The sequence below is a fragment of the Asparagus officinalis genome, chromosome 8 (assembly GCF_001876935.1).
Source record: "Asparagus officinalis chromosome 8, Aspof.V1, whole genome shotgun sequence".
In the NCBI taxonomy this organism is placed as follows: Eukaryota; Viridiplantae; Streptophyta; class Magnoliopsida; order Asparagales; family Asparagaceae; genus Asparagus; species Asparagus officinalis.
Genome location: NC_033801.1, coordinates 26,459,448 through 26,484,987, shown reverse-complemented (window position 1 = coordinate 26,484,987; position 25,540 = coordinate 26,459,448). Strand labels below are relative to the sequence as shown.

At 37.4% G+C, this 25,540-nt stretch overlaps 1 protein-coding gene across 1 annotated transcript in view; it reads right to left on the bottom strand.

Moving 5' to 3' along the window:
* LOC109821035 overlaps positions 1-25,540 on the bottom strand; it is a 32,456-nt gene that overhangs the window by 2,889 nt on the left and 4,027 nt on the right. Inside the window, exons 3-7 of the mRNA XM_020387230.1 lie at positions 17,340-17,615; positions 6,609-6,667; positions 5,973-6,009; positions 5,795-5,866; positions 5,463-5,613 (exon numbers count right to left, since the gene is read on the bottom strand). Coding sequence (XP_020242819.1) covers positions 5,463-5,613; positions 5,795-5,866; positions 5,973-6,009; positions 6,609-6,667; positions 17,340-17,615 — 595 coding nt within the window. The remainder of the gene's footprint in view (positions 1-5,462; positions 5,614-5,794; positions 5,867-5,972; positions 6,010-6,608; positions 6,668-17,339; positions 17,616-25,540) is intronic.

Genomic DNA, 25,540 nt, shown 5'->3' with positions numbered 1-25,540 from the left:
ACTTCTCAGAAAGAATTCTTCGAGAAGTATGTTCCTGGAAATCTTAGATATGTATACCTTGATGATGATCAACCATGTGCTATTGTGGAAAAAGGTGTAGTGAAAATCAAGTTGAATGGGTAAGTATGAAAGCTGAAGGATGTCACGCATATTCCTGATTTGAGAAAGACCTTAATATCCGTAGCCAGTTGGCTGGCGAAGGATACATTACAACCTTCCATGGAGATGATTGAAAGATCTCAAAGGGCGCAATGACGATTGCTCGAGGCAAGAAGGATGGTACCTTATATATGACAATGGGTGCACGTTATTTAATCTCAGTTGCAGCAGGCAATGAGATTTCAAAGTTGTGGCACCAGAGACTCAGTCATATGAGTGAGAAGGGGATGAAAATCATGCACATAAAAGGAAAAACTCCTAGGTTTACAATCAGTAGAGATTGATATGTGTGAAGAATGCATACTTGGAAAGTAGAAGAGGTTTAGCTTTCAGACAAGTGGCAGAACCCCGAGGAAGGGGAAGCTTGATCTCATTCACTCAGATGTTTGTGGACCAACAACACTGCGTCCATTAATGGGAAACACTACTTCATGACTTTTATCGATGATCACTCTCGGAAAGTGTGGGTCTACTTTCTAAAACATAAGTCAAAAATATTTGAGGCTTTCAAGAGATAGAAAGCCATGATCGAGAATGAGACTGGTCTGAGAATAAAGAAGCTCAGGACCAACAATGGCTGTGAGTATGAAGACACCAGATTCAAAAAGTTATGCTATGAACACATGATCAAAATGGAGAGAAGTGTGCCCAACACGCCTCAACACAATGGTGTAGCTGAGCGGATGAACAGAACATTAACAGAGAGAGCTAGGAGCATTCGGATATAGTCAGGCCTACCGAATCAGTTTTGGCAGAAGTAGTCAACACAACAGCTTACTTGATCAACCGAGGTTCATCGGTTCCATTAGAGCATAGAATATCAGAGGAGGTATGGTGCAGAAAGAAGGTAAAACTCTCACATCTCAAAGTTTTTGGTTGTGTAGTTTATGTGGATATTAGTGATCAAGGCAGGAATAAGCTTGATCCTAAATCCAAGAAATACACTTTCATCGGCTATGGTGAAGATGAGTTCGGCTACCGCATTTAGGATAACGAAAACATGAAAGTGATCTGCAACAGAGATGTGATATTCAACGAGAAGCTGATGTACAAGGACATGTATAAGACAGATGCCTTGGACTCAGAGGAGAGCGAGTCAACATTTGTAGATGCAGATGATATCCTAGGTGACCTCTCGAAAGAATCAAATGCATCATGTTCTCAGCCAGAAGAGTCCGCTGGACAGAACGGTGCGTAGAAGCCCGACGCACCAGCTCCAATATTGAGAAGATCTTCTCGGCCTCCTATGCCCAACATGAGATATATAAACTATATGTTGTTGACAGATGGAGCGGAGCCTGAAAGGTATGATGAAGCTTGTCAGAGTGGAGATGTGAGCAAGTGGGAGCTTGCCATGAAAGATGAGATGAAGTCAGATGTGAGCAAGTGGGAGCTTGCCATGAAAGATGAGATGAAGTCTCTCATCTCAAACCAGACGTGAGAACTAGCTAAGTTGTCCACAGATAAGAAGGTACTCTATAACAAATGGGTGTACCGGGTAAAAGAGGAGCAGGATGACTCCAGAAGATATAAAACCCGGTTAGTTGTCAAAGGATTCCAGCAGAAGAAAGAAATTGACTACACCGATTGTTTGTTGGGAAAACTAAAAGAAGAAAATTGGAGAATTAAATTTATAGTATTCTCTCTAACAAACTTAAAAAGAATAGATTATAATTCTCTCAATGCAATCTCTCTCTAACAAAATTAAAAAGAATAGATTATAATTCTCTCAATGCAATCTCTCTCTAACAAACTTAGAAAAAAAATTATAATCTTCTTGTATCAGATTCTCGATTTACAAAAGAGAGAAGGGATCGACGGAGACCCTTCCCTTTATTTAAAACTGGGTTCTTCTTGATATCAATAGAATGCTTTCCTCGAATGCTCGCTTCGAGTTTGCTTTCCGTTAACGATCCGAACATTTCACCTTATTAGAATACAGTATTTTCCTCTTAACTTGATGTTGAGGAGAACTTACGTGGCAAGTTTAAGAATAACTCTTAACGAGTTTAAGAACTCAGTGTGAGTTTGAAACTCTATGAAAGAGTTGATCCAAGAAAAGGAAATTAATCCTTTTTAATTAGACTGGAAATAATCCACAAGCTAGTAAAAGCTTCCAGAATGGCTCTTGATGATGCTCCAGGCCCTCCAAGATCCGAATGTGCTCCAAGAGATAATTGTCGATCTCAATTCTCCAGAAATTCCCCTCTAAAGAACTGGTCTTTCATTAAGCTGAAATTTCAACTATTTATAAAAGATTAAGGGGTGTAATCACCCCCTTGATTTGCTCCTTAATGAGGGTTTATGGGGTGTAACCTTCCCCTAAATCTCTCCTTAATGAGGGTTTATGGGGTGCAACCACCCCCATTAAGTGGAAAAACGAACCGTTCAGGTTCTGTTTGAACCAGTCAAATGCGAAATTTACGTTCTGACAAAAACTCTACGTTCTGGGATTAGAACGCAAAGTTGAGCCCCGCAGTGGCAGCTAGAAAATGGAGCAATGTGCTCTGCGTTTTGAGTCTGGAATGTAGCCACGAACTATGCGTTTTAAGTCTGGAACGCAGCCACAAATTTTGCATTTTGAGTCTAGAACGCAGCCATGAATTCTTTGTTTTGACTATGGAACGTAGAGGCGAGCTTTAGACGAGCTTCGGGCAAAGTCCAATGTTCAGAGTCTTGTAGACGGGCTTCAGAACATAACTTGCTACGAAGAACATGTCATAACTTTAAAACCGTGAGATAGAATTGGACGAATTATATATATAAATTAACTATCTCGATGAGACGGAGCTGACCAAACCTACCCAAAGGGTTTGGTTTGCTCATGTCAGTTTCGCCAAATTCCTTATGGTTTGAGAGATATCTGTGTTTTAATTTAAAGAGACCATCAATTTATAGTCTCTTTTGCTAGAGTGTTACAAAGATCGTTATCTTGTAACATTCGTCTTGGCTCCTTGAAAATATGAGAGTCATTAGATTGTAACTCTCAATGTTGATTGTAAAGACTGTTGGATTAGGGCTTTCATCGGTTGTTGTGAAGGTCGTTAGATTGTAAGATTCATCGATCTACGTAAAAGTTTTTAAGTTATAGTCTTCTAGAAGCCATCAAATTATAGCTTCTATCATCGGTGTTTGATAGGGATCAGCTGTCTGTAGTAATTTTTAGATAGCCTACATCGACTTTTTTGCTCCTGTGATAAAGCTAAATACTATCAGGACAGTGATGAGTATTGTAGCTATTGAAGATCTTCATCTCGAGTAGTTGGACGTGAAGATAGCGTTTGTTCACGGAGATCTAGAAGAGGAGATATACATGCACCAGCCAGAAGGTTTTCTAGAAGAAAAGAAGAAGAACTTGATGTGCAGACTCAAGAAGAACTTGTATGGCCTGAAACAAGACCCAAGACAGTGGTACAGGAAGTTTGATGGTTTCATGCACAAGGAAGGCTTCCAGAAGTGCAACGTCGACCACTGTTGCTACTTCAAGAAATATCAGTCTAGTTATATCATCTTACTGCTGTATGTTGATGATATGTTAGTTGCAGGTACAGATATAGAGGATATCATGAGTTTAAAGTAGAAGTTGTCAAAGGATTTTGACATGAAAGACTTGGGTCCAGCAAAAAAGATTCTTGGAATGCAAATCACGAGAGTCAAGAAGAAATAGCTCTTGCAGTTGTCTCAGACAGAGCACATCAACCATGTTTTGCAGAGATTCAATATGGGCAACGCTAAGCCAGTCAGCACACCCTTGGCTAGTCATTTTTGCCTATCAAAGGATCAGTCTCCTCAGACAGAAGAAGAGAAAGAGAGTATGGCTAAGGTTCCTTAAGCATCAACCATTGGAAGCTTGATATATGCAATGGTCTATACAAAACCAAACATTGGTCATGCAGTGGGAGTGGTCAGCCGGTTCATGTCGAATCCAGGAAAAGCTCATTGGGAAGCGGTCAAGTGGATTCTAAGGTATCTATGAGGCACTACATAGAAGTGTTTGCACTTTGGTAAGGGAGAGGTGGAAGTGCAAGAGTACGTAGATGCAGATTTTGGAGGTGAAGTCGATCACCGAAGAAGCACCACCGGCTATGTATTCATTGTCGGAACTACAGCTGTTTGTTGGATGTCACAGGTACAGAAGATCGTTACCCTATCCACTACAAAAGCTGAGTATGTAGCGGTGGTTGAAGCTAGTAAAGAGATGATATGGCTTCAGGGTTTGTTAACAGAGCTAGGATTTAAACAGGAGAAGAATGTTTTGCACAGTGATAGTCAGAGTGCGATTCACTTGGCTAAGAATTCCTCATTTTATTCTAGAACGAAGCATATTAGACTTCGGTACCACTTCATCAGATCTCTGTTGAAAGATGACGTGTTAAAACTGGAGAAGATTTCACGAAGCAAGAATCCAACAGATATGTTAACAAAGACGGTGACCATTCAGAAACTAGAGTTGTATGTAACTTCAGTTAGCCTTCATGCATAAGTGATGAGGGCAGAGCCACACAGGAGGAGGTGCTTGTTGAGATAGCATGTTGTTGGCGGTTTGGTCTCCAAGTGGGAGATTGTTGGTTTGGGTGTAGATCAAACCTGTCCGGCGAGCTCAAGCGACCCCTTGCAGGCGAGCTCGATGATGAGGTCGACGATGAGCTCGAGGTGAGCTTCAAGCGAGGTCGACGGTGAGGTCGAGGCGACCTTTTGGCAAGCTCGAGCGAGATGCAGGCGAGGCGAGCTCAAGGCGAGGTCATTGACGAGTTGCAGGTGAGCTCAAGGAAATCCGCATACGAGGTCGAGGTTCTGTGCAGGAGAGCTCGCAGAAGATGACAAACGACAGCCTGTTACATGCTATCGTCTCGCCATAGGGTTCCCTTATAAAAAGGGAACCCTGTTCACGAGAAGAAAAATGAGCTTCTTCTCGTGATTTTCTCCCAGCTCCCTGGCGGCGTTTTTTCCCCCATTTGTTCTTCTCTCTTTTTTCTCCCGTGCTCATGAGATTGGGGAAGAGAATTTAAGAAGGGGAATTTTGTAGAGGGAAATTAAAGAAGAGAGTTATTTTTGTAGCTACAGTAACGGACTTTTATTTATTTAGAGATCTCAAGTTTGAGGTCTGCTCTTGCATTGTAATTTCTTTGATTAATAAGAAATTAATCGTGTGGCTCCCGAGGACATAGGCAAGTTTGTCGAACCTCATAAATTTTAGTGTACTTTTCTCTATACTGCGTTTTTGCTGTTCTAGGGGTTTAGCGTAGCCCCGGGTATTTCCCAACAAATACATTCAAACTAAAACTGTAATATAAGATTCTTACCTGCGTCACAAAAATCTGAATCCAGAGCTTAAGCTCTGACATTGTAGCATCTGCAGATTCAGTGGTTGGACAAGGCAAGAGTGAGCTGAGACTGCTGTTGCTTGGATTTTGTTCAAATTCTTCCAAGGCTGAGCAAGTATCCTTGATGTAACTACAAGATTTTTTTTGGAAGCTGTCATTTTTTGCCAAAAAGCCAGCAATATATTGCAGTACGTACAGCTCAAAAATATTCAAATGAAGAACAAATATTAATCTACAGCATGAGAGGATCAACAGAAAATTGACCTAATTATATTCGAATGCAAGCAAGAAAAGGGTGATATATAGTTTACATGTGGAGAAAGAAATCCAAGCCAGTAAGCACCCAGCATATAGTAGTTAGCACCCAACACATCCAGATTACCCTGCGCCAAACAAATTAGTTACCTAATTAGTTTATTATCTGTATACAAAAAATAGGTATTGGACCGGAAAGGAACTATACTATATTCATGGTATTAGGTTAATTACATGATTAGTCCAGGGCGCCAATGAAGCAATAGTACAGCTGCACCAAAACAAATAGGCGTTCATTCGAAAATTAATGATAAAAGTAAACTGATGATGAACATGTTGGAATAATGAAGTTATAAGTTATTACTTGTATTGGAATAATGAGGTACTTTGTATAAATTAAGCAAAGAAGTGTGTAGAGTTAGCTACGTTCGTTTTGGGGTTGATTTCACCAAGGAAACAAAAAGCCCTGAATTGTAGGTTCTTTTGCAGATTATCCCCTAGCCTATTTTAATTCCACAAAAGTCCCCTAAATTAACCTTAAGAGGTTTTGCACCTAACTCCATAAACATTTTGTATTCCAATAAACAGTTTCAAGAGCTTTAGTGGAATAAAATTAAGAAGCTCAGGGGGTCATGTGCAATACCCCTCAAAGCTCAGGGGCTTTTGTGGAAATACATAGTTAAGGTGGTTATCTTCATAACCCCCAAATTCAGGGTGTTCTCTGAAATTAGCCCTTCTTTTTGACTAGTATTACTTGCTAATCATGTACTCTTCAACTTAATCTGAATAACATTTATTTATTTATTTTTAATTTTTAGTACGCCTATAAAGATTTAGTTGATTCCTCACAGCAAATGTGCTGAGCCTTACCTATGGCAGCAGAGACCAACGCAAAGCTCAGGCAAACTATTCCCACGGTAACACCAAATCTACAAAGAAACGTACATGTATCATTGACTGTGCTCAAGCACAGATAAACAAATTAAAGTTACAAACTACAAAATATGATGATAATACTTGCACGTACACAAACTTATAGTACGTAGAAATCCATGTATGTATCTATAGCGACTACAAAACCGTTTAGACAATTCTTAGGAGGATTTATCTCATAAATAAATCACAAGTATATAAAACTTAACAGATGGTGAATAATATTAATGAAGTGGACTCTCCACCGTCAGCCACAGTGAAGATAATCCAAATCCAGTAAAATTGAGAAGAAAAAAAATTTCTTTTTAATTGGCATAGGATTGATGCAAATTAGGATGAGCATATAACCATATGAGCACATAAACTTCAAACAACTGTAACTTTTGATCTGGGTGCATGCTAGGTGATCAAGAGTGTACGAAAAGCTCTTTTCAAGCTCCTCGAATGTAGAAAATCGAGCAAAATCCATTTTAGATGTTTTTTAGGCCCAAAATTATTTCCTTTGAGCTGGTTCCTGTTTTGGCATTGTACGATTTCAGATCAGGCCCGGCCCAAGAGGGGGGTAGGGGGGGGCGACCGCACAGGGCCCCATTTCAAAGGGGCCCCAAATTTTTAAAAATGTCCATAGTATATTTCTTAATTCTTTCCAATAAGTCTTTTGTTTGTTTAAAAAAGGGCCTAATAATCTAATACTAGCCCACTAAATTAAATAATAATTTATGTCCATTGCCTAAGCCTAACTACCTAACACCCATGACCCATCTGATTTACATTTTACCGGAAATATACACCAATTAGTACTATAATTATGATTAGTTGTTCATTTGTCTCCTAAAGTTTAGGAAATTCAATTTGAACTCATTAATTCCCAATTAACTATTCCCTATTAACTAGGAAACACACCAATAAATATAATTCAATAAATTTATAGTTCAACATTTATATAGAAGAGGGCCCCATTTTATCATTTCGCACAGGGCCTCAAAAAAGCTTGGGCCGGCCCTGTTTCAGATATTTAGGTTTTGGTTTGTAGCTGCTACGCATATTGCTCTATATACCTAGCTGTTGCTGAACTTCAAAAGTGTTTTTTTATTCCTTTTTTTCTCCTTATTTTTCCTTTTGGATATCATGTTGTTTTCCATGTTGCGTTTTTATAAAAAAACACAATGGTGTTATATTTCCCCTCTAAAGTGTTTTCAAAACACCGTGCTGAGTGTTTCTGGTCAACACATGTTTGACCGATTATAATATTATATTAAATATATTATAATAGTAAATATAATATAATATTGTATAATGTATTATAACATTATATTTTACTTTAATCTTCTATATTACATTATAATTATTACATATTATTTTCAAATAAAAATACATTTAATTATTTTGGTATGTCAACTTGCTATTGCAATTTATTATATAATATTTTTAAATTATATTACTTTATTATTGATAATATTATACTATTAGTAACAAAATATAATAATAATAATAATAATAATATTATTATTATTATGTTAATACTAGTATATTATTAATATATTTTAAATAATTCAACATTATATAATATATTATAGTTTCTAATATGTTAGAGTTTATTAATAATTAATTTAATAGTAAAGTAATAATTTATTATGTAAATAACTATAATCATATTATTAATAATAATATTATTATTACATTAACATTTGCTAGCAATAAATTATTTTACATTATAATATTATATTATTTATTACATAATATATTAATTTTTATATTATATTACATTTACTATATAAGATATGCTATATAATATATTATTATCATATTATTATTCTATTGATGTTTTATATTATTAAATATGTTACTATTATGTAACATTTTAAACTTATTAATTTATTACATATTATTTATTAAAAATTAGTAATTCTAAAGTGATTATATATTATTATATCATGATTATATTATTATTTGTTATCAATAATATTTTTATTATATTTTTTAGTTTATTTACATTTTATTATTATATTTATTTAGCTATATTATCGTATAATTCATTATCAATATATTAAATATTAGTATTTAATATGTTATTATATTATTATATAAGATATTTTAATTATTAATATATTTTATATTATTTAATAAATATTACTAATATATTAGGTGAACTATAATATAGTATAATATAATATAATAAGGATATCGATAATAACTATATGTTAACTATATCTAATATATTATGTTAGATAGTATATTAAAATCTCCTCCAACTCAAAACCAAAACACTAAGCTTAAAGCACCTAAAAGGTGTTTTAAAATAAATGTTGTGTTTGTAGTTTGAGAATTGTTATGAGGTTCACTCACCCAAGATACGGGCTTTTGCAAAATGATACAATAAAAGTCCTAGCAAAATAACCTCAAACCCACTTGAGTGGGCTAAGCCCAACGGAGGCCTCGACCTCGCCGACTCATCAAATCGACCTTCTTTCATGCCAACACGAAAGGCGGGATCAGTCGACCATATCACCGAGGACGACCCACTTAGGGCGCTCTACCACTCACTGAGCAATTCTCGGAGACGACTTGAGGGATATTCCCTGCTGTCGGCTAAGTTGAGGACTCGGTCCAGGCCTCAAGCCTCTCCCCCAGAGCATATGTCAACATTTCAGTCCATATCGGACAAACGTTATCTAGATTTTAGCCTAATGATCTCTGTGACTTGTCCGCTACCCACGTGCCTCCATGACTTATCAATTACTTCCCGAGAAATGCGGAGACATCCTCTCCCATGTCGAAGTGACTTCCCCTCTAGTCGCCAGCTGACAACTGTAGAATGAGGGATGATTTAGTATGCCCACATGCCTTCTGCCACGCTATCAATCACTTTTCGGAAAATGCGGAGACACCTTCTCCCATGACGAAGTGACTTCCCCTTCAGTTGTCGGCCGACACCTGTAGAGCAAATGATGACTCGCCCTCCAGCTCACACTTTGTCACCGCCATTTTCATGGCCAAAGTGACTAATCTGCCATGGATGTCCTCTTTATGTACATATGCTATTCACCATAGCCAGGGAGGGGAGAGGGCCATCTAAAAAAGGTTTGCAATCTAAAACCTCTGAAAGCACACACACACAGTTCCTCTTTAACCCCACTCAGGTTCATCAACTAACTTGATCGTTGGAGGTATCATGGGGGAACTCATCCCCGCCCTCTTACGACTCTTTTGTATGTAGATTGCCCGGCCATCCTAATTCCAGAACTAGGCATAAAGTCGAAGAAGAAAGTGGCCCCCTTTTCTTTTATAAACTCTGTGACTTTAATTGGCTGTGTGATATTTAACATCAATAGTTTGGCGCCAACCGTAGGGCCCCCTTTTCTTTTTCGAGAAGACATGCCAAGTTCTGAACAATGGTCTGATTCTACCCATCCTGAAGAACAACATCAGAGTTGCATCATCCAACCTAAATGAAGTCAGGAGTTGTATCATTCAAGCTAAGGAGAGTTAGATTTGACTAAGAGGAAGCAACATAGGTATAGTCCTAGAAGGCCTCAGCGACTTATCTGGGGAGGGTCTGTCAAGCACACCGTCTTCTAGATGATAGAATGACCTTCAGCCCCTCTCGAAACCCTCCAGAAGAAGACACACCATAAGGGTGGTTGTCTTTCTTGAAAAGCAACATTGGCTTCTAATCGCCATCACAGAATAACTCTGGCCAGAACATAGGATCTGATCAGGCCAAATATTACTTAAGCTCTAACTGGCGATAGCTCATATGAGCATAGGAGCTGTGATTAAGTCTGTGATAGGCGCCTTGGACCATGATGACTTTTTTGAAGGGAACTCTCATACATCAGGGATAAGATTACGGGAAAAACTTAGGGCCTATCAGCTGATTGTCTTCTCAAGAAGAATAACCTTGGCCCTTTAATTGACGCCTATACTACTAAAGTTGCCTAAGCTCTAGTGGTCGAAGCATGCGACCCGTATGATCCCCATGAGGGAGAGTTCTCTATTCACAGGATGGTCCATGTTTGGGTAAAAAATTGATTTCTTTGATGAGTCCATTACAGCTTCAAACACTTACAATAAACTCAGAAAAATAGCCTTTTTATAAGACTTTTAAATCAAAAGTTATAATTTTCTCTCAAACTACACGCAATAGAAGTTTATCGCCTATTGCTTGTGCGGGATCATTGTCGGTGCCGGGGTTTATCCGTGGACCGCCTACGGATCAGATCCGATGAGCAGAAGTTGGATGATTAATACTCTCGCTTCACGAAGAAAGTGATTGCAGTAGCGGTGATTTTGACTAAGCAAAATCGCGGTGATTTTGACTAAGCAAAATCACGGCTCTTCTCGAGATTTAAGACTAAGCTTAAATCCGGAGGAAAGGGGAATGAGTCTCAGATCTCTCGAACTCTCACTTTATTGAAGAACTCCACCAAGATCTACTAACTCTCTGAAATTCGTGCTCAATCTCCAATTTGACAGCACTTCGTCCTCTTGATTTCCAGATCCTCAAAAATGAACACTCGAGCTCTTATTTATAGGCTTGGTTGATGGTTTTTCAGATCAAAACGAGGGATCCCCTCTATCTTCAGTTAACAACCGGATAACCACTGTATCAGATCAGTTGGAACGCCCAAATCCCGAAAGAATCCATAAAAGAACCGAAAAAACCGATTCTGGCCAATTCACCGAAGTGGCTCGGCCTTGGCCGAGCCACCAAATGGTGGTTTGGCCCGTGGCCGAGCCACTAGTCTGACCGGATCATTTTGACGCGTCCCGGTCGCCAGAGGCTTTCGTGGTTTTCTAGAGTTCGGCTCGTTCCGTCGTTTGTATGTATCTCATTGTTTCGCTGACCGGTACGCTTCATTGATTCACTTTGCGCGTTTCGTGAACGCGCAGATCGTTTTGACGGTGGCTAGGCTAATTTTTAGGTCACTTGGCTTGCCGTTCCGATGGCCAGCGAACGTATGGGTTACTTGGAACTAGCTAATGAGTGTGTGGGCCAATTAAAAAAAGTCGGTGAGAGCACGAGACACCTGGTTCGCCATTCCGGTGATCGTTGAGCGTACGGGCCACTTGGTGGTGACCGATGTGTATGCGGGCCGCTCGGTTGAATCTTCTCGACTTGGATGACGATGTTTATCGCCTCCTCTTCGTCTCGAGCCGTATACGGGAACTTATAGGCATTTTTAGACGCCTACAGTCCATTCCCCAGTGGTCCCGAAGCTCATTCGAGGAAACTGCTACAGTTTGTCATTTTCAGGGAGCACAATATTGGTTGGTGGATTCTCTCTCCAAGAGAATTTCTACCACAAAAGCAACTATGTAGCTTCTGGTCGTGCTCCCAACTCTCGCGAACCCGACTTGGAAATCACCATTCAACATGATTCGTGACGTCTGGGCAGTTTCTTTTGCTAAAAGTCGGCATGCCAACCATCTGCCTCCAAGGCCTTACTGAAGCTTCATACTCAAAAGGAACCTTGGCTGATGAGATGGCAAATAGAGTTTCGACTAATCTTCATCTATTATTGAGCAGTCCGCTATATATAAAAGAAAAACAGAGAAAAGGTAATATGATGGATATATTTCATGATCATGTAAATTTTAGAACCAGTAAAATCTTATTAAATATGAATTAACTCATATCTCGCAGGGATCAAGGCTTCACTATGGCTGAAGACCTAAGCACTCCTAATAAGCCCTTGGTACCTTATCAGGAATAAACCCAAGGCACAACCCTTTGGCCGACTCCCACAGTCGTCTCTCGGCCTTAGGGGAAGAAATACCTAGTCGACTCTCTCGAGCCTAGGCGTTCGACTTCTGAGTCGGATTTTCAAGCCTTTGACATCTTATCAGAAATAAACCCAAGGCACAACCCTTTGGCTGACTCCTACAGTCGTCTCTCGGCCTTAGGGGAAGGAAAGACCTAGTCGACTCTCTCAAGCCTAGGTGTTCGACTTCCGAGTCAAATTTTTAAGCCATTGATACCTTATCAGGAATAAACCTAAGGCACAACCCTTTGGCTGACTCCCACAGTCGTCTTTCAGCCTTAGGGGAAGGAAAGACCTAGTTGACTCTATCGAGCCTAGGCGTTCGACTTTTGAGTCGAATTTTCAAGCCATTGGTACCTTATCAGGAATAAACCCAAGGCACAACCCTTTGGCCGACTCCTACAGTCGTCTCTCGGCCTTAGGGGAAGGAAAGACATAGTCGACTCTCTCGAGCCTAGGCATTCGACTTCTGAGTCGGATTTTCAAGCCCTTGATATCTTATCAGAAATAAACCCAAGGCACAACCCTTTGGCTGACTCCCACAGTCATTTCTCAGTCATACGGAGACTATGAAGACCTAGACACTTACATAAGACCTAGGCACCTAACCTCAGGGTTACCATTCTACGAAAAAAGGTATTCATAAGCCTAAGGTATGAATATTAAGTGTATGACCAATACTTAATTGATCTAAAAACTTAAGCAGTCATCTGTCAAATTCTGGTCAATTAAAACGCTCAGCCAAACTAAGGCATCAGGTGAACTAGTTGTCATAAGTCTCCAGTACGGGTCGACACATTATAACTAACTCACTTCAGCCAACATTTCAGACAAGAACAAAGCTACAAATCTAAAAGAATATAAATAATGAAGACAATCTCAAGAATGGAGACAAAAGTTAATTTTCATTCAATAAGAGTAAACTTCATTACAATTTTTTCTACAAAAAAAAGGAGATATGCAGGTCTTCAAAGCTCTCGACCAGATTCGGTAGTTAAAGTTGGTAGTCTCTGGGTGGTAGAAATTACAGAAGATTCCCCAGGAGCCCCAGCAATAGGCTGGACCTCCTCGTCACTCGTTGATAAATCCAACCCGCCTTCACTTTTCTCGACATGTTTCAACAAATTAAGACAGTAGGAGACGTAGGGAGGATAGAAGCGATCTGGAGTAGGATGAGAGTTACGAGGCACTAGTGAGGCAAAGTAGTTAACCCCGGCCTTACATGCTAAGGCCACCTCGGTTTTCCCTATAGGACCATGACGCCGGTCGTCACCCACCTTCTTTTTATGCTGCTCTAAATCCAGATGAACGAGTTTATTCCCTATTTTCTAGACAAGGGTCGTGGATGCCCGAAGCTTTCATTGCACCTCTTCAAAGTCCCTTCTTGTCTTCTCGAGAGATATGTGACTTGATCAAGCCTCTGTCTCAGCTGTCGTCCTGCGAAGCTTCTCGGACTCGACCTCCACCTATAGATGAACCATCTCCTTTTGAAGGTCCTCGATGGTCCCCACCTGATTAGAGAAATGGATTTGGAAGCTCTTGAGGAGCTCTTCCTTCTCATCCAGACTCCGGCACCAAGCGCCTTCTTTGTGAGCTAACTCAGCCTTCAAGACAGTGATCCTCTTCTCTGTCTCTTCCTTGGCCGACTTCTCTTTAGTCAGCCCTGCTTGGCATTCTAGGGAACGCTCAAGTCGATTGAATAGGGCGTGCTCCAGCATGGTCCCCCGAGCCAAACAAGCCTGGAAAGCTTGGTGTATGCCAACACTTGGCATATCCTCCAAAATCCTCCCGTCAGCACCATTCTCCATCTGGTTTGACAGAGTTTCAGCTCTCCCCTTGACGTCATCGTCCACCCCAATTGGATCCTTTCTAGGATGACGAGACACCTCAGGAATAGTATTAGGGCTAACAATATCCTTGGAGTCCGCTAGGGTCATTGTCTCCCTGCTAGGAAAAGACTCATCTATCCACCCTACATTTTCCAAGTGGTTAAGCTGATTTACTAGTGGACCCATCCTAGTTGGTTAGGGCCCCCCAACCGGTCCGATTGGGCATCGTCTCTCGACTCTTGTCCTCACCCTCAATTCAAAGACAATGCAAGCGACTTGAGGCATTAAGACAGCCACTTCCTCAGCGCTGAAGGCCCCCCTTAGCTTTTTATGATGCAGAGCAGTGGAACTCAACCCCTCGGTCCCTGCATTCCTCTTGTGACTTTTCGCCAATAGAGTAACGGGACTCGTCCTTACTGGGAAGCCAATGGAAGACAAGATCATGGATATGTTCACCGTTTGTATAAACACATCATCAAATAGAGCATCGCTCTCTCGTGGCCCGACATAGGAACAGACCTTTTCCAGATCCACCATCTCGGAATCACTAAGGGTGACTAGCCCCAAAGCGTATTCATTCGCCTCCGGCCAGCCCGAGCAGGTGAAGACGTTGTCGCCACCATAGACCCACACGAATCGCCTCCTCCATTATTCATCCAACTCCAAAGAATCTGAGAAAAGCTGGAACTCACCATGATAGTGGAAGGAGTAATGCGGACTCTTCTCAGCCGACCCCATGCTGATCAAATGCCTAAGCAATCTCTAGCTTGGTTGGACTCTAACACGGTGGCAAATGATGATGAAAGCCACCAGAATCCCTACTGAGTTTGGATAGAACTGGGAAGGGGGGACTCCTAGAGTGGCGTGCACCTTCTTGATAGAGGGGTGCAAGGGCAGTCGTAAGCCATGCTCCAAGTGGGCCAGGTACAACAGCACTCGACCCTCACCATGGTAATATACTGGCTTGCTCATCTCTGGTGCTGCCAATGTGAGAGTCCGAGGAATATTGTATTGATCATACAACTCCACCAAATTATCCATATAGACCTTTGAGCGGATAAGTAGGAGAATAGCGAGTCTCTCCTTATTACGGCCAGAGTTTGAAACTTGAGAGGCCAGGAAGATTTTTTCTTAAAAAAAAGCTTGGAGGAATATCAGGAATTTGTCAGAGCGAATGTTCGTAAGAGAATTATCTTAACATACAGGGGATATTTATAAGCTTTCAAGGAAGAGTATAGAAGAATTTCAAAGGACGCAGTGATTTTTTAGGCGACCAGGCCCAATCCACTTTGGAACATGAGGCGGTTCACTCGAAACACGAAGCGACGCCCTCATTTAATGCCTCACGTCCCAATACTCGAAAAGTGGAAGATCCTCAATTATGTCCATGACACTTCATCTCCCAAAAAGACGGTTCAGATCTTTGATAATGTCAGCCCTGAAAAACAGAATCAACTATGGATGCCCGATAAAGACTTCTCATTCTTTCGTCCCTAGCAGGCTTGTATTGATCAGAGCATATCTTATTTCTCTCGGAGCTGACTAAAAGTCGACTCCAAGTGAAAGGGGACAACCGTTATGGTGTTTACTCACCCAAGATACGGACTTTTACAAAATGATTTAATAAGAGTCTTAGCAAAATAACCTCAAACCTACTTAAGTGGGACAAACCCAACAGAGGCCTCGACCCCGCCAACTCATCAAGTCGACCTTCTTTCATGCCGACACGAAAGACGGGATCAGTCGACCATATCGCAGAGGACGACCCACTTAGGACACTCGACCACTCACTGGGCAATTCTCGGAGACATCTTGAGGGATATTCCTTGTTGTCGGCTAAGTTGAGGACTCGGCCCAGGCCTCAAGCCTCTCCCCTAGAGCATAATTTAATATTTTAGTCCATATCGGACAAACCTTATCTAGATTTTAGCCTAATGATCTCCGTAACTTGTCTGCTACCCACGTGCCTCCATGACTTATCAATCACTTCCCGGGAAATGTGGAGACATCCAATCCCATGCCGAAGTAACTTCCCCTCCAGTCGTCAGCCGACACATGTAGAACTAGAGATGATTCAGTATGCCCACGTGCCTTCTGCCACGCTATTAATCACTTTCTGAAAAATACGGAGACACCCTCTCCCATGACAAAGTGGCTTCCCCTCCAGTCGTCAGCCGACACATGTAGAATGAGGGATGATTTAGTATGTCCACGTACCTTCTGTCATGCTATCAATCACTTTTCAAAAAATACGGAGACACCCTCTCCCATGACGAAGTGACTTCCCCTCCAGTCGCCAGTCGACACCTATAGAGTAAAGAATGACTCGACCTCCAGCTCATACTTTGTCACCGTCATTTTCATGGCCAAAGTGACCAATTTGCTACCTTTATATACAGATGCTATTCACCATAGCCAGGGAGGGGAGAGGGCCATCTAAAAAAGGTTCGCAATCTAAAACCCCTGAAAGCACACACACACACAGTTCCTTTTTAACCACACTCAGGTTCATCAACTGACTTGATCGTTGGAGGTATCGCGGGGGAACTCATCCCCGCCCTCTTACGACTCTTTTTTATGCAGATTACTCGACCATCCTAATTTCAGAACCAGGCATAACGTCGAAGAAGAAAGCGGCCCCCCTTTTCTTTTATAAACTCCGTGACTTCAATTGGATGTGTGATATTTAACATCAACAAGAATGATTTAGCTTGAAAAACATCATGGTTTCCAAACGCATGATGTTTTATTTTTAGCAAAAACACCATGGAAACAAGGAAAATACCATGGTATTCAAACGAAGTTTTAGGTTTTGGTTTATAGCTTATGCCTAGCCGTTAGTGAACTTTAAAAGTGTTTTTTTTTCTGTTTCCTTTTTTTAAATCTGTTAAAGAAATTATAAATGTTAAATAATTACACATGTGATGATGACAAGCGGGCAACAAGCTGCGCCGCTAATCCTTTCTGTTTTCCTTTTTTTTTGCTACGTCAGACATTGTATGTTTTCTCACTAATAGATTAGCATAATAAAAAAAGTATAATTAGAGAAATGAAAAGGCAGTAACATTACTTACAAGAGTTGTAGAGCATCATGAAACAAGTGACCAGCAGTTCGCATGACCATTCGAATGTCTACTAATTTCCTTCTAAGCTCCCTTCTTGATGAGCCAAGGAGAGTGCACGGGGGGTCATTGTACGGGCACAAGAGCACATGTATCTGGTCCATGGCACGCATGACTCTTCGGAGGGCATGGCAAGTGGCTCCGCCTGCCCCCATTAATGTCTTTTCCAGCTTGTTTGCACGATGGCGGAAGTTATGGCATGCAACAAGGACGACACCTGAAGAAACTCTTTGAACATTTTTGAAGTCAATATTTGTAGTAATCTATCGTGCATTAATTAGGGGGAAATGATGTTTCTTTGGTAGATTATATTCGTTGAACTTAAAAATAAATCCCCTTAGTTATGAGTTGTGATCATAGTACCCATTTATTAGTCCCATGAATATTGATAATTTTCAGTTTCCAGTTGCCGAGAAACCAGGAGGAGGACCAGATGTAAGAGAGGTAGAATCTTCACCATGGAAGATACTGCGTTTTCTCTGGTATAGGATTAGTACTCATTTATTAGTCCCATGAGGGATTTGATGCAATCTCTCTCCCTAGCTAGTAGGTTTTTCGATAAGGAGCATTTTACCCTTCCACTCCTTCTCAACAACTGGAAACTAAAAATTTTCCCTTGCAAATAAATGGATTTTGATTATAACTTTGTGTTGATAATTTTTACTTACTAGCCATTTTTAATTAAAACAAGTACGTACACTATTGCAATCAATGGGTCACAACACTTACATTGTGCTCAGAGCCTTGTGGACCCTACGTGTGAAAGTGACTTTTCTTGAAGCCCTTCTAAGAGCAACTCCAACCATTGGCTCCATTTTGGAGTCCCCACTAAAGCATATTCTAAGGAATATGCCAAAATAGAGCTTTGCAACTCCAATCACACTCCTCCATTTCCAACTCCATTTCAATTTCTCTCCATTTAACAATTCTTTTACTTAATTTAAAAATATATAAAAATTATAAACTAATAATTAAATAGACATAAGTGGATATCTAAAAGTAGTTAGTTAGTTTGAAGGGTAAATTAGGAATTTTTTGGGTGAATATTGATATATATATACAGATTTTATATTTCAATATTAGTCTCATTTTGAAGGTATCGACGAGACATTTCCAATGATATTATTTTTATTAAAAATATTTAATATATTAATATATATACACATATTTTAAATAAGTAAAAAATAATAATGGGACACAAGTGGAATAATGAAATGTTGTTAAGGAGATTGAGGGTTAATATTGACATTTTTTAGGGGGAATAGTAAAATAGAGGGGGCTGCATATTTGGAGAAAAAACTCCAAATATGCAGCTAGGGGGTTGGGTTTGCAGCCGAGCTCCAAAATTTGGAGCTCGGTTGGACTTCAACCGGGCTGCATTTTGGAGAAATGCAGCCCGGTTGGAGCTGCTCTAACCCATTAAAAGATTCAAAACTTTTTTTTTAAAGATAATATATACTACTTATAAAAGAGAATATTCATGTTAAAACTTTCGATTATTTTTTTTGCCGTCTCAAATTTTAATAATTTATAATTATACCATTACTTTTAAATAATTTTAACTAATTATCCATAACATCTTATTAATTAAGACCTCCTTACTTTCCCACGTATATATTGAGGCATTCATTAAAATATAATTAATATAAATACCTTTACAATGATAAAAAATTTATAAAATATGTTATCATTTATTATAAATAATTATTAATTATAATAAAATGGAATAAAATTATTAGTGTAATAAAATATTTTGTAAAATAACTATACATAATTTATTAAATAATATATTATTAAATTGAAATGACTATTTATAAATTATAATAGAATAGTAAATTGTCAAATATTCTTAAAAAGTATGTCATTCACTACTTATAAATATGCTATTAAATTGTTAGATACCTATTTATAAATTATAACAAAATAATAAAATACTATTATAAATAAAATAACACACTATTAAATATTATTAAAAAGTATATTATCATTCAATAAATAATACAATAAATTTTTATAAATATTTTATAGTAAAATAATATAATTATTTTAATATTATAAATTAACTAAGAATTACACTATTATTTAATACATTATAGTGAATAATAGTACTATAATTATAATATATATAGATATTATAAATAAGAATAGTTATAAATAGCATATGATTTATTATACTTATTCTAAATTACAAATAAAAATATTATATTATATATTATAGTATTAAATAATTATTTAATTTGTTATAAGTATTTAACTAAATTATGATTAAATTATAATAATTACCCAAGATGTAAAAAATTACTCGTGTAATTCTTTATACACAACTTTATTTATTAATGTAAAAAAATTATTATATATATATATATATATATATATCTTTTAATTTAAATTTATTATCCATTTTCAGCATCTAAAAGTAGTTTAAATTAATGCTGGTAAAAAATAGCAATAACAGTAGATTAAAAATACCTAGTCAAGAAATAAAAATTTTAAAAATATGTAATAGATTAAAAATCAACGTCACTGTATAAATTAAATGAATTACATATAATTTTACTAATAACATTAATTGATAGAAGACTATATTATATAAAACTGATAAAAGATTAATATAATAGCTTAACATTAATTGATGATAATGTCTAAACATTGATCTCTAATTTTAATAATATTTATAGGGTAAAAAATACAATGAGTTATATATAGAGAAACTATCAGAATATTTAGAGATATCCTTCAAAAGAATCAAGATATTTTTATTTCAAATAGAAAAGTGAAGGAAATAAATCCAAAATTCAGAAACGTTCATGAATCACTTCAATTGACATTGATAAAAGCCATATATGTCAAAGAACCATTGATTGAATTCCTTTTGAAGAACATATTGAATAACTTTATCCTAAATAAATAAGCATTCTTCATGAAAGATACAAGAAAAATTACTAAGTTTTTTTTAAATTTTCATACCTTATTCTTTAACTAAAGCAATTATAAAAGTAATATAAAATTATATATATATGAAAATCTTTCAATAGAAACTAAACTGAAGCCATTGATCAACTATGTTACGAGATATAACAAGCCAGATAATATGAGGTAAATCATTATAATGGGCAAAAGGTATACACATGATACTTATTTACGATAGCATAAGTTAAATATTTACGATAGCATAAGTTAAAATTTTAAAATTGACATTTTTCTTTTTCCTTTATAGTGGCATGACTCGGCGTGTAATTCTATTTGGGGATATGACTATCAACGAAGGATCAATTATTAAAGATACGGTCAAAGATAAGCATGTAATAGCCCCATCAGATTTCTATCCCTTTTTCATGAATTAAACATATCAAAATTAATGTGATGTCACAATTGATGTAAACGATGAATACACAATTCTAGACTTGCCCAAGAAAAAGATAAAGGTGGAGAAGAATTTTTTGACTCGATAATAAAATAAAATATAATCAATAAAAGATCTAGTTTCTGAATATTTTATAAAATAGTTTAAGTTTTCTGAGTAAAATTAAGAATCTTTAGAATAGATTTTCATGAACTCTTTTAGTATTTTTATATGCTTATGTGGATGCTTTATCATATAAAAATGTACTAGAGTTAGTATTAATCTTTAGTTTATAATTTTTTAAAGTCTATCAATGATTAGAAACAAATTTCATATACTCTTTAGTTTTTTAGCCCACTTTTAATTAATTATCTTGGCATGTTGGCTTTAATTATTCATCTTTCTTTTATAATGATATTTTTCAAGTGTTTTGAACTTTCACAACATCATACTTTCTCAAGTCAAGCTTGGTTTTATGTCAATCTAAATAACATGAAAATTCAAGCTGACTTTGGATTCCATTTGTTTCATGTCAATTCAATTATTAACATGAAAATTTAAATTCAATATAGCCCATTCAAATAAACATTAAAAAATCATAATGTTAAAGTTTAGAGACATAAGCGAGCAAAAACTATCAGAGTAGAACCGATGAATAAATTTTTGTAAGGAAATAAATTAGATATAATTAATCATGATATTTGACCACGTGCACTGCACATGCATAAAACCTATTATAATAATTACCCAAGATGTAAAAATTACTCATATAATTCTTTGTACACAACTTTATTTATTAATATAAAGATTTATTAATTATTCAATTTAATAATTTATATTATTACAAAAGTTACTCTATAACTTTGCACTCAAAGAGAAGAATTGAAGATAAAAAATAGTATGTCCACGTGCAAGGCATGTACATTATAAAACTTACAAAGTTAAGAGTATAACTTTGTGCATCTGACATGTGATCGCAGCTAAAACATACTTTTTCCTGATTTGAAACTTGATTATTTTATACTTTAGACAAAATTATCTATCCAAGTTTATCTACATGGAAACAACACAAAGCTTTTTTTTGTCAGTGAAAAACTTTATTTCATCACCAATTATGAAGTTATTTACACCTCAAGATACTCAGCACAAGGCAACTGAGATCTCAGTTATATATACAGAACACCAACCAACAGAAACAATCAGACCCTAACCGGAGATAGGGGACTATTAAGCAAAATGGTTGAAATTTCAAATTTGATGATATTTACTAAGTGGTCAGGGTTGCTAGTTTGCTGAGTGAAGAGCCTAGCATTCCTCTCTCGCCAAATGAAGTAAACAGTGGCCGTCAATGCTAATCTTCTGAGTTTCACCTGATACCCTTTGCCTCTCGATCTTGTGAACAAAATGATCAGCTGATTCCAGCTACATGACTTCCATTTGAACTCCAGCCATTCCATAACACAGTTCCAAACATAGAAGGAAAATGAACATTCGAAGAACAAATGATCCCTCGATTCCATGCTAGCACCAGAGCATAAACAACATAAGTTTGCATTGATGATACCTCTCTTCAGTAGTGTATCCTGTGTTTTCAGTCTGTTCTAGATAGCCAACCAACTGATAAAAGAATGCTTCGGGGCATTTAGGCTCCCCTAAACAATATTATGCCATGCCACACTATTGGTAACATGTGAGAAGCTCTATACATAACTGAGAGTTTTAACTTTGAGTTAGAAAAGCAAGACCTGATCAGATTCTTCAAACTTTCAACTCCTCCAAATTTTGTCAAAGCCTTATCCCTTGTTTTGATCAACTGTTTCCACATCCAAGAATCACCTGGTTTAGCTTTTACTAGCCTAATGTCTCTATGCTTGAGATAATTCTCATGGATCCATTTGATCCACAAAAATTCTTTATTAGTATATATAAACCATATACTCCTTAAAGCAGATGCAAATTTCTAGTTTTGAGCTGAAAAAATTCTCAAACCACCTTGTTTAATCCATAAGCATACCTTCTCCAAAGATACAAGAGGAATTCTGGAAGAGTTTTCAGCTTTACCCCACAGAAAATTCCTACACATCTCATCTATTTTGTGCAACACCTTAACAGGAAGTATGTAGTTTGATGTCCAGTAGATTAGCACACCCATAATTACACTTTTGATTACTTGTAGTCTTCCAGCATATGATAATTTCCTGTGCTTTGTCCAGTTATGTAATTGCCCTGAGATTTTAACAATCAAAGGATGGCAATCTGTGTAGGAGAGCCTTTTAGTAATGAGAGGAACATCAAGATATTTAATTAGCATACCTCCCTCATAGAAACCAAGGAAACCAGTTATGGCTGCTTTAACTGAATCTTCTACACCTCCATCGAAGATGGATCATTTATCTGGATTTGCTTCAAGACCTGAAACTTCACTAAACAGTCTGACACACTGATACATCTTGTGCATAGAATAAAGATCTCCTTTAGCAAATAACAACAAATCATCTGCAAATATAAGATGAGTAATTTGAAGATTTTTGCATTTTGGATGAAATTTGAAAGACCTATCATTTTTTAAAGAGGCCATACTCCTTGAGAGATACTCCATGCGCAAAATGAAAAGATATGGAGATAGCGGGTCACCCTATCTCAAACCACGCTCACCTTGAAGTACCCATGTAATGCACCATTTAGAGATATTGAGTATTTAGGAGAGGTAATGCATACCATAATCCAATTTATAAAAAGATCAGGGAAACCCAACCCCACAAGCATATCTTTCATGAAATTCCAACTGATTGTGTCATAGGCTTTCCTAATATCAATATTCAGCATAATCCTTGGGAAGATGTGTTTTCTACTATAGCTTTTAACTAATTCATGTGCTAGCATAATGTTGCTTGAGATCTATCTCCCTTTGACAAAAGCACTTTGAGCCTCACACAAGAGATCTCATTACAGGTTTTATTCTATTTGCAAGGATCTTTGATATAAATTTGTATATAACATTGTAGCAAGAAATAAGTCTGAAATCTGAGGGGTATTTTGGGCATTGTACCTTTGGTATAAGGGTGATTGAAGTGGAGTTAGCAATCCCCAATATCTTTCTAGTCTTGAAGAAGTCCTCTATAGCCAAAGTGACCTCATCTCCAATTGTAGGCCATGCAGCTTTGAAAAAAGAAGCACTATAGCCATCAGTCCCTGGTGCTTTAGCATCATCCATGGAGCAAACTGCAGCCCTGATTTCATGCTTAGTCACTAGAATAGAGAGCTCTCTAATTTGAGAGTCATTTAAACATGAACCTGATTTAATTATGTTTGTGTCAGGTGGGGAAGAATAAACTGCCTTGCCTATCAGGTTTTTGTAAAAGGATATAAGCTCCATAACAATTTCATCACCATCAGTAATCCTCTTCCCTTCATTATTGTAGAGAACCACGACTCTATTATTATGCATGTTTGCTTTAGCATTGCATGAAAATAACTGGTACATCTATCTCCATGCACACTCCAATATATTCTAGCTTTTTGTTTATAGAAAGATAGTTCATAGCCTAGAAGGTTGTTGTAGATAGAGAAGCACTCTTTCTCATGGCTAATAAATGCAGGATTTAGAGGATTATTGAAGAGTTCTCTGTGCATCTACTAAAGCAATTTTAGCTCTTTGTACTTCCTCACTGATATTATTAAAATGCTTCTTGTTAAGATCCTTCAATTCACCCCTCAACTGTTTAAGTTTTGTATAGACTGAAAACATTGTGAAACCTTAGATTTTTTATTTCCAAATTTTTAATACTGTGGGGAGAAACCTGTCATGTTTGGTCCACATTTTAAAGAATTTGAAAGGTTTTTTTCCATTGTATCTGATCATCATACACAAATACTATTGCTGGTGAATGGTCTGAGAAGCTTGGAATCAAAAACATCACATGGGTGGAGTTGAACATATATCCATGCATCATTTACCAGTGCTCTATCAAGTCTATTCTAGACCCTGGTGCTTGCATCTTGCTTTTTATTCTAGGTGAAAAAACACCTTTGTGTTTTCAAGTGATTTAGAGAACAATCTGTAATGCAATTTCTAAAATATGTAGTGTCTGCCTCTGAGAATTGTACCTCCCAATTTCTCTTCATTGCTTATCATAGCATTAAAATCCTCACATAGGAGCCATGGTCTATTTCCAATATTTTGAAAAATGCTTTTAAGATCAGACTACAACTCTTTTCTAGCTTCCATTTGGTTGAAACCATAGATGACAGAGATAACACAGTCCATCCTTCCATCTAAAGACTTAACTGAACAAGTAACATGCTAATCTGATTTATTAATAGCCTGAATATCAAAGATACAAGGATCCTACATGATAAGAATTCTGGTTTTCTTAGGAAATCTAACATTTAACGTCCATTCCCAGTTGCTAGCTATTTTCTTGGCAGCAATAGGTAGAGAATATTCCTTTATTTTAGTTTCCAGGAGAGCTAAAAAGGATAGATGATATTGCATTAAATGATTCCTTACTAAATGTTACTTGGAGGATTTATTCAATCCCCTTACATTCCAGAACGACAAATTCATTGAAATAAACCCCCTCTATCAATTATAGGGGGATCACATGTACTATTGCTCTCATATGAATCGCCTGAGTTAGTTTTCCTATTTTTACTCCCTTGAACATATACCCAGGAATCACCATGCATGAGTTGCTGAGCTTGCATCATGTGTACTGGGGTTATATTTTCGTTTTCTCTGTAATTACTAATGTTTTCCCCCACCTGCAATATTCCCTTGCCTTTTGGTAAAGAATGGAAACCTAAAAAG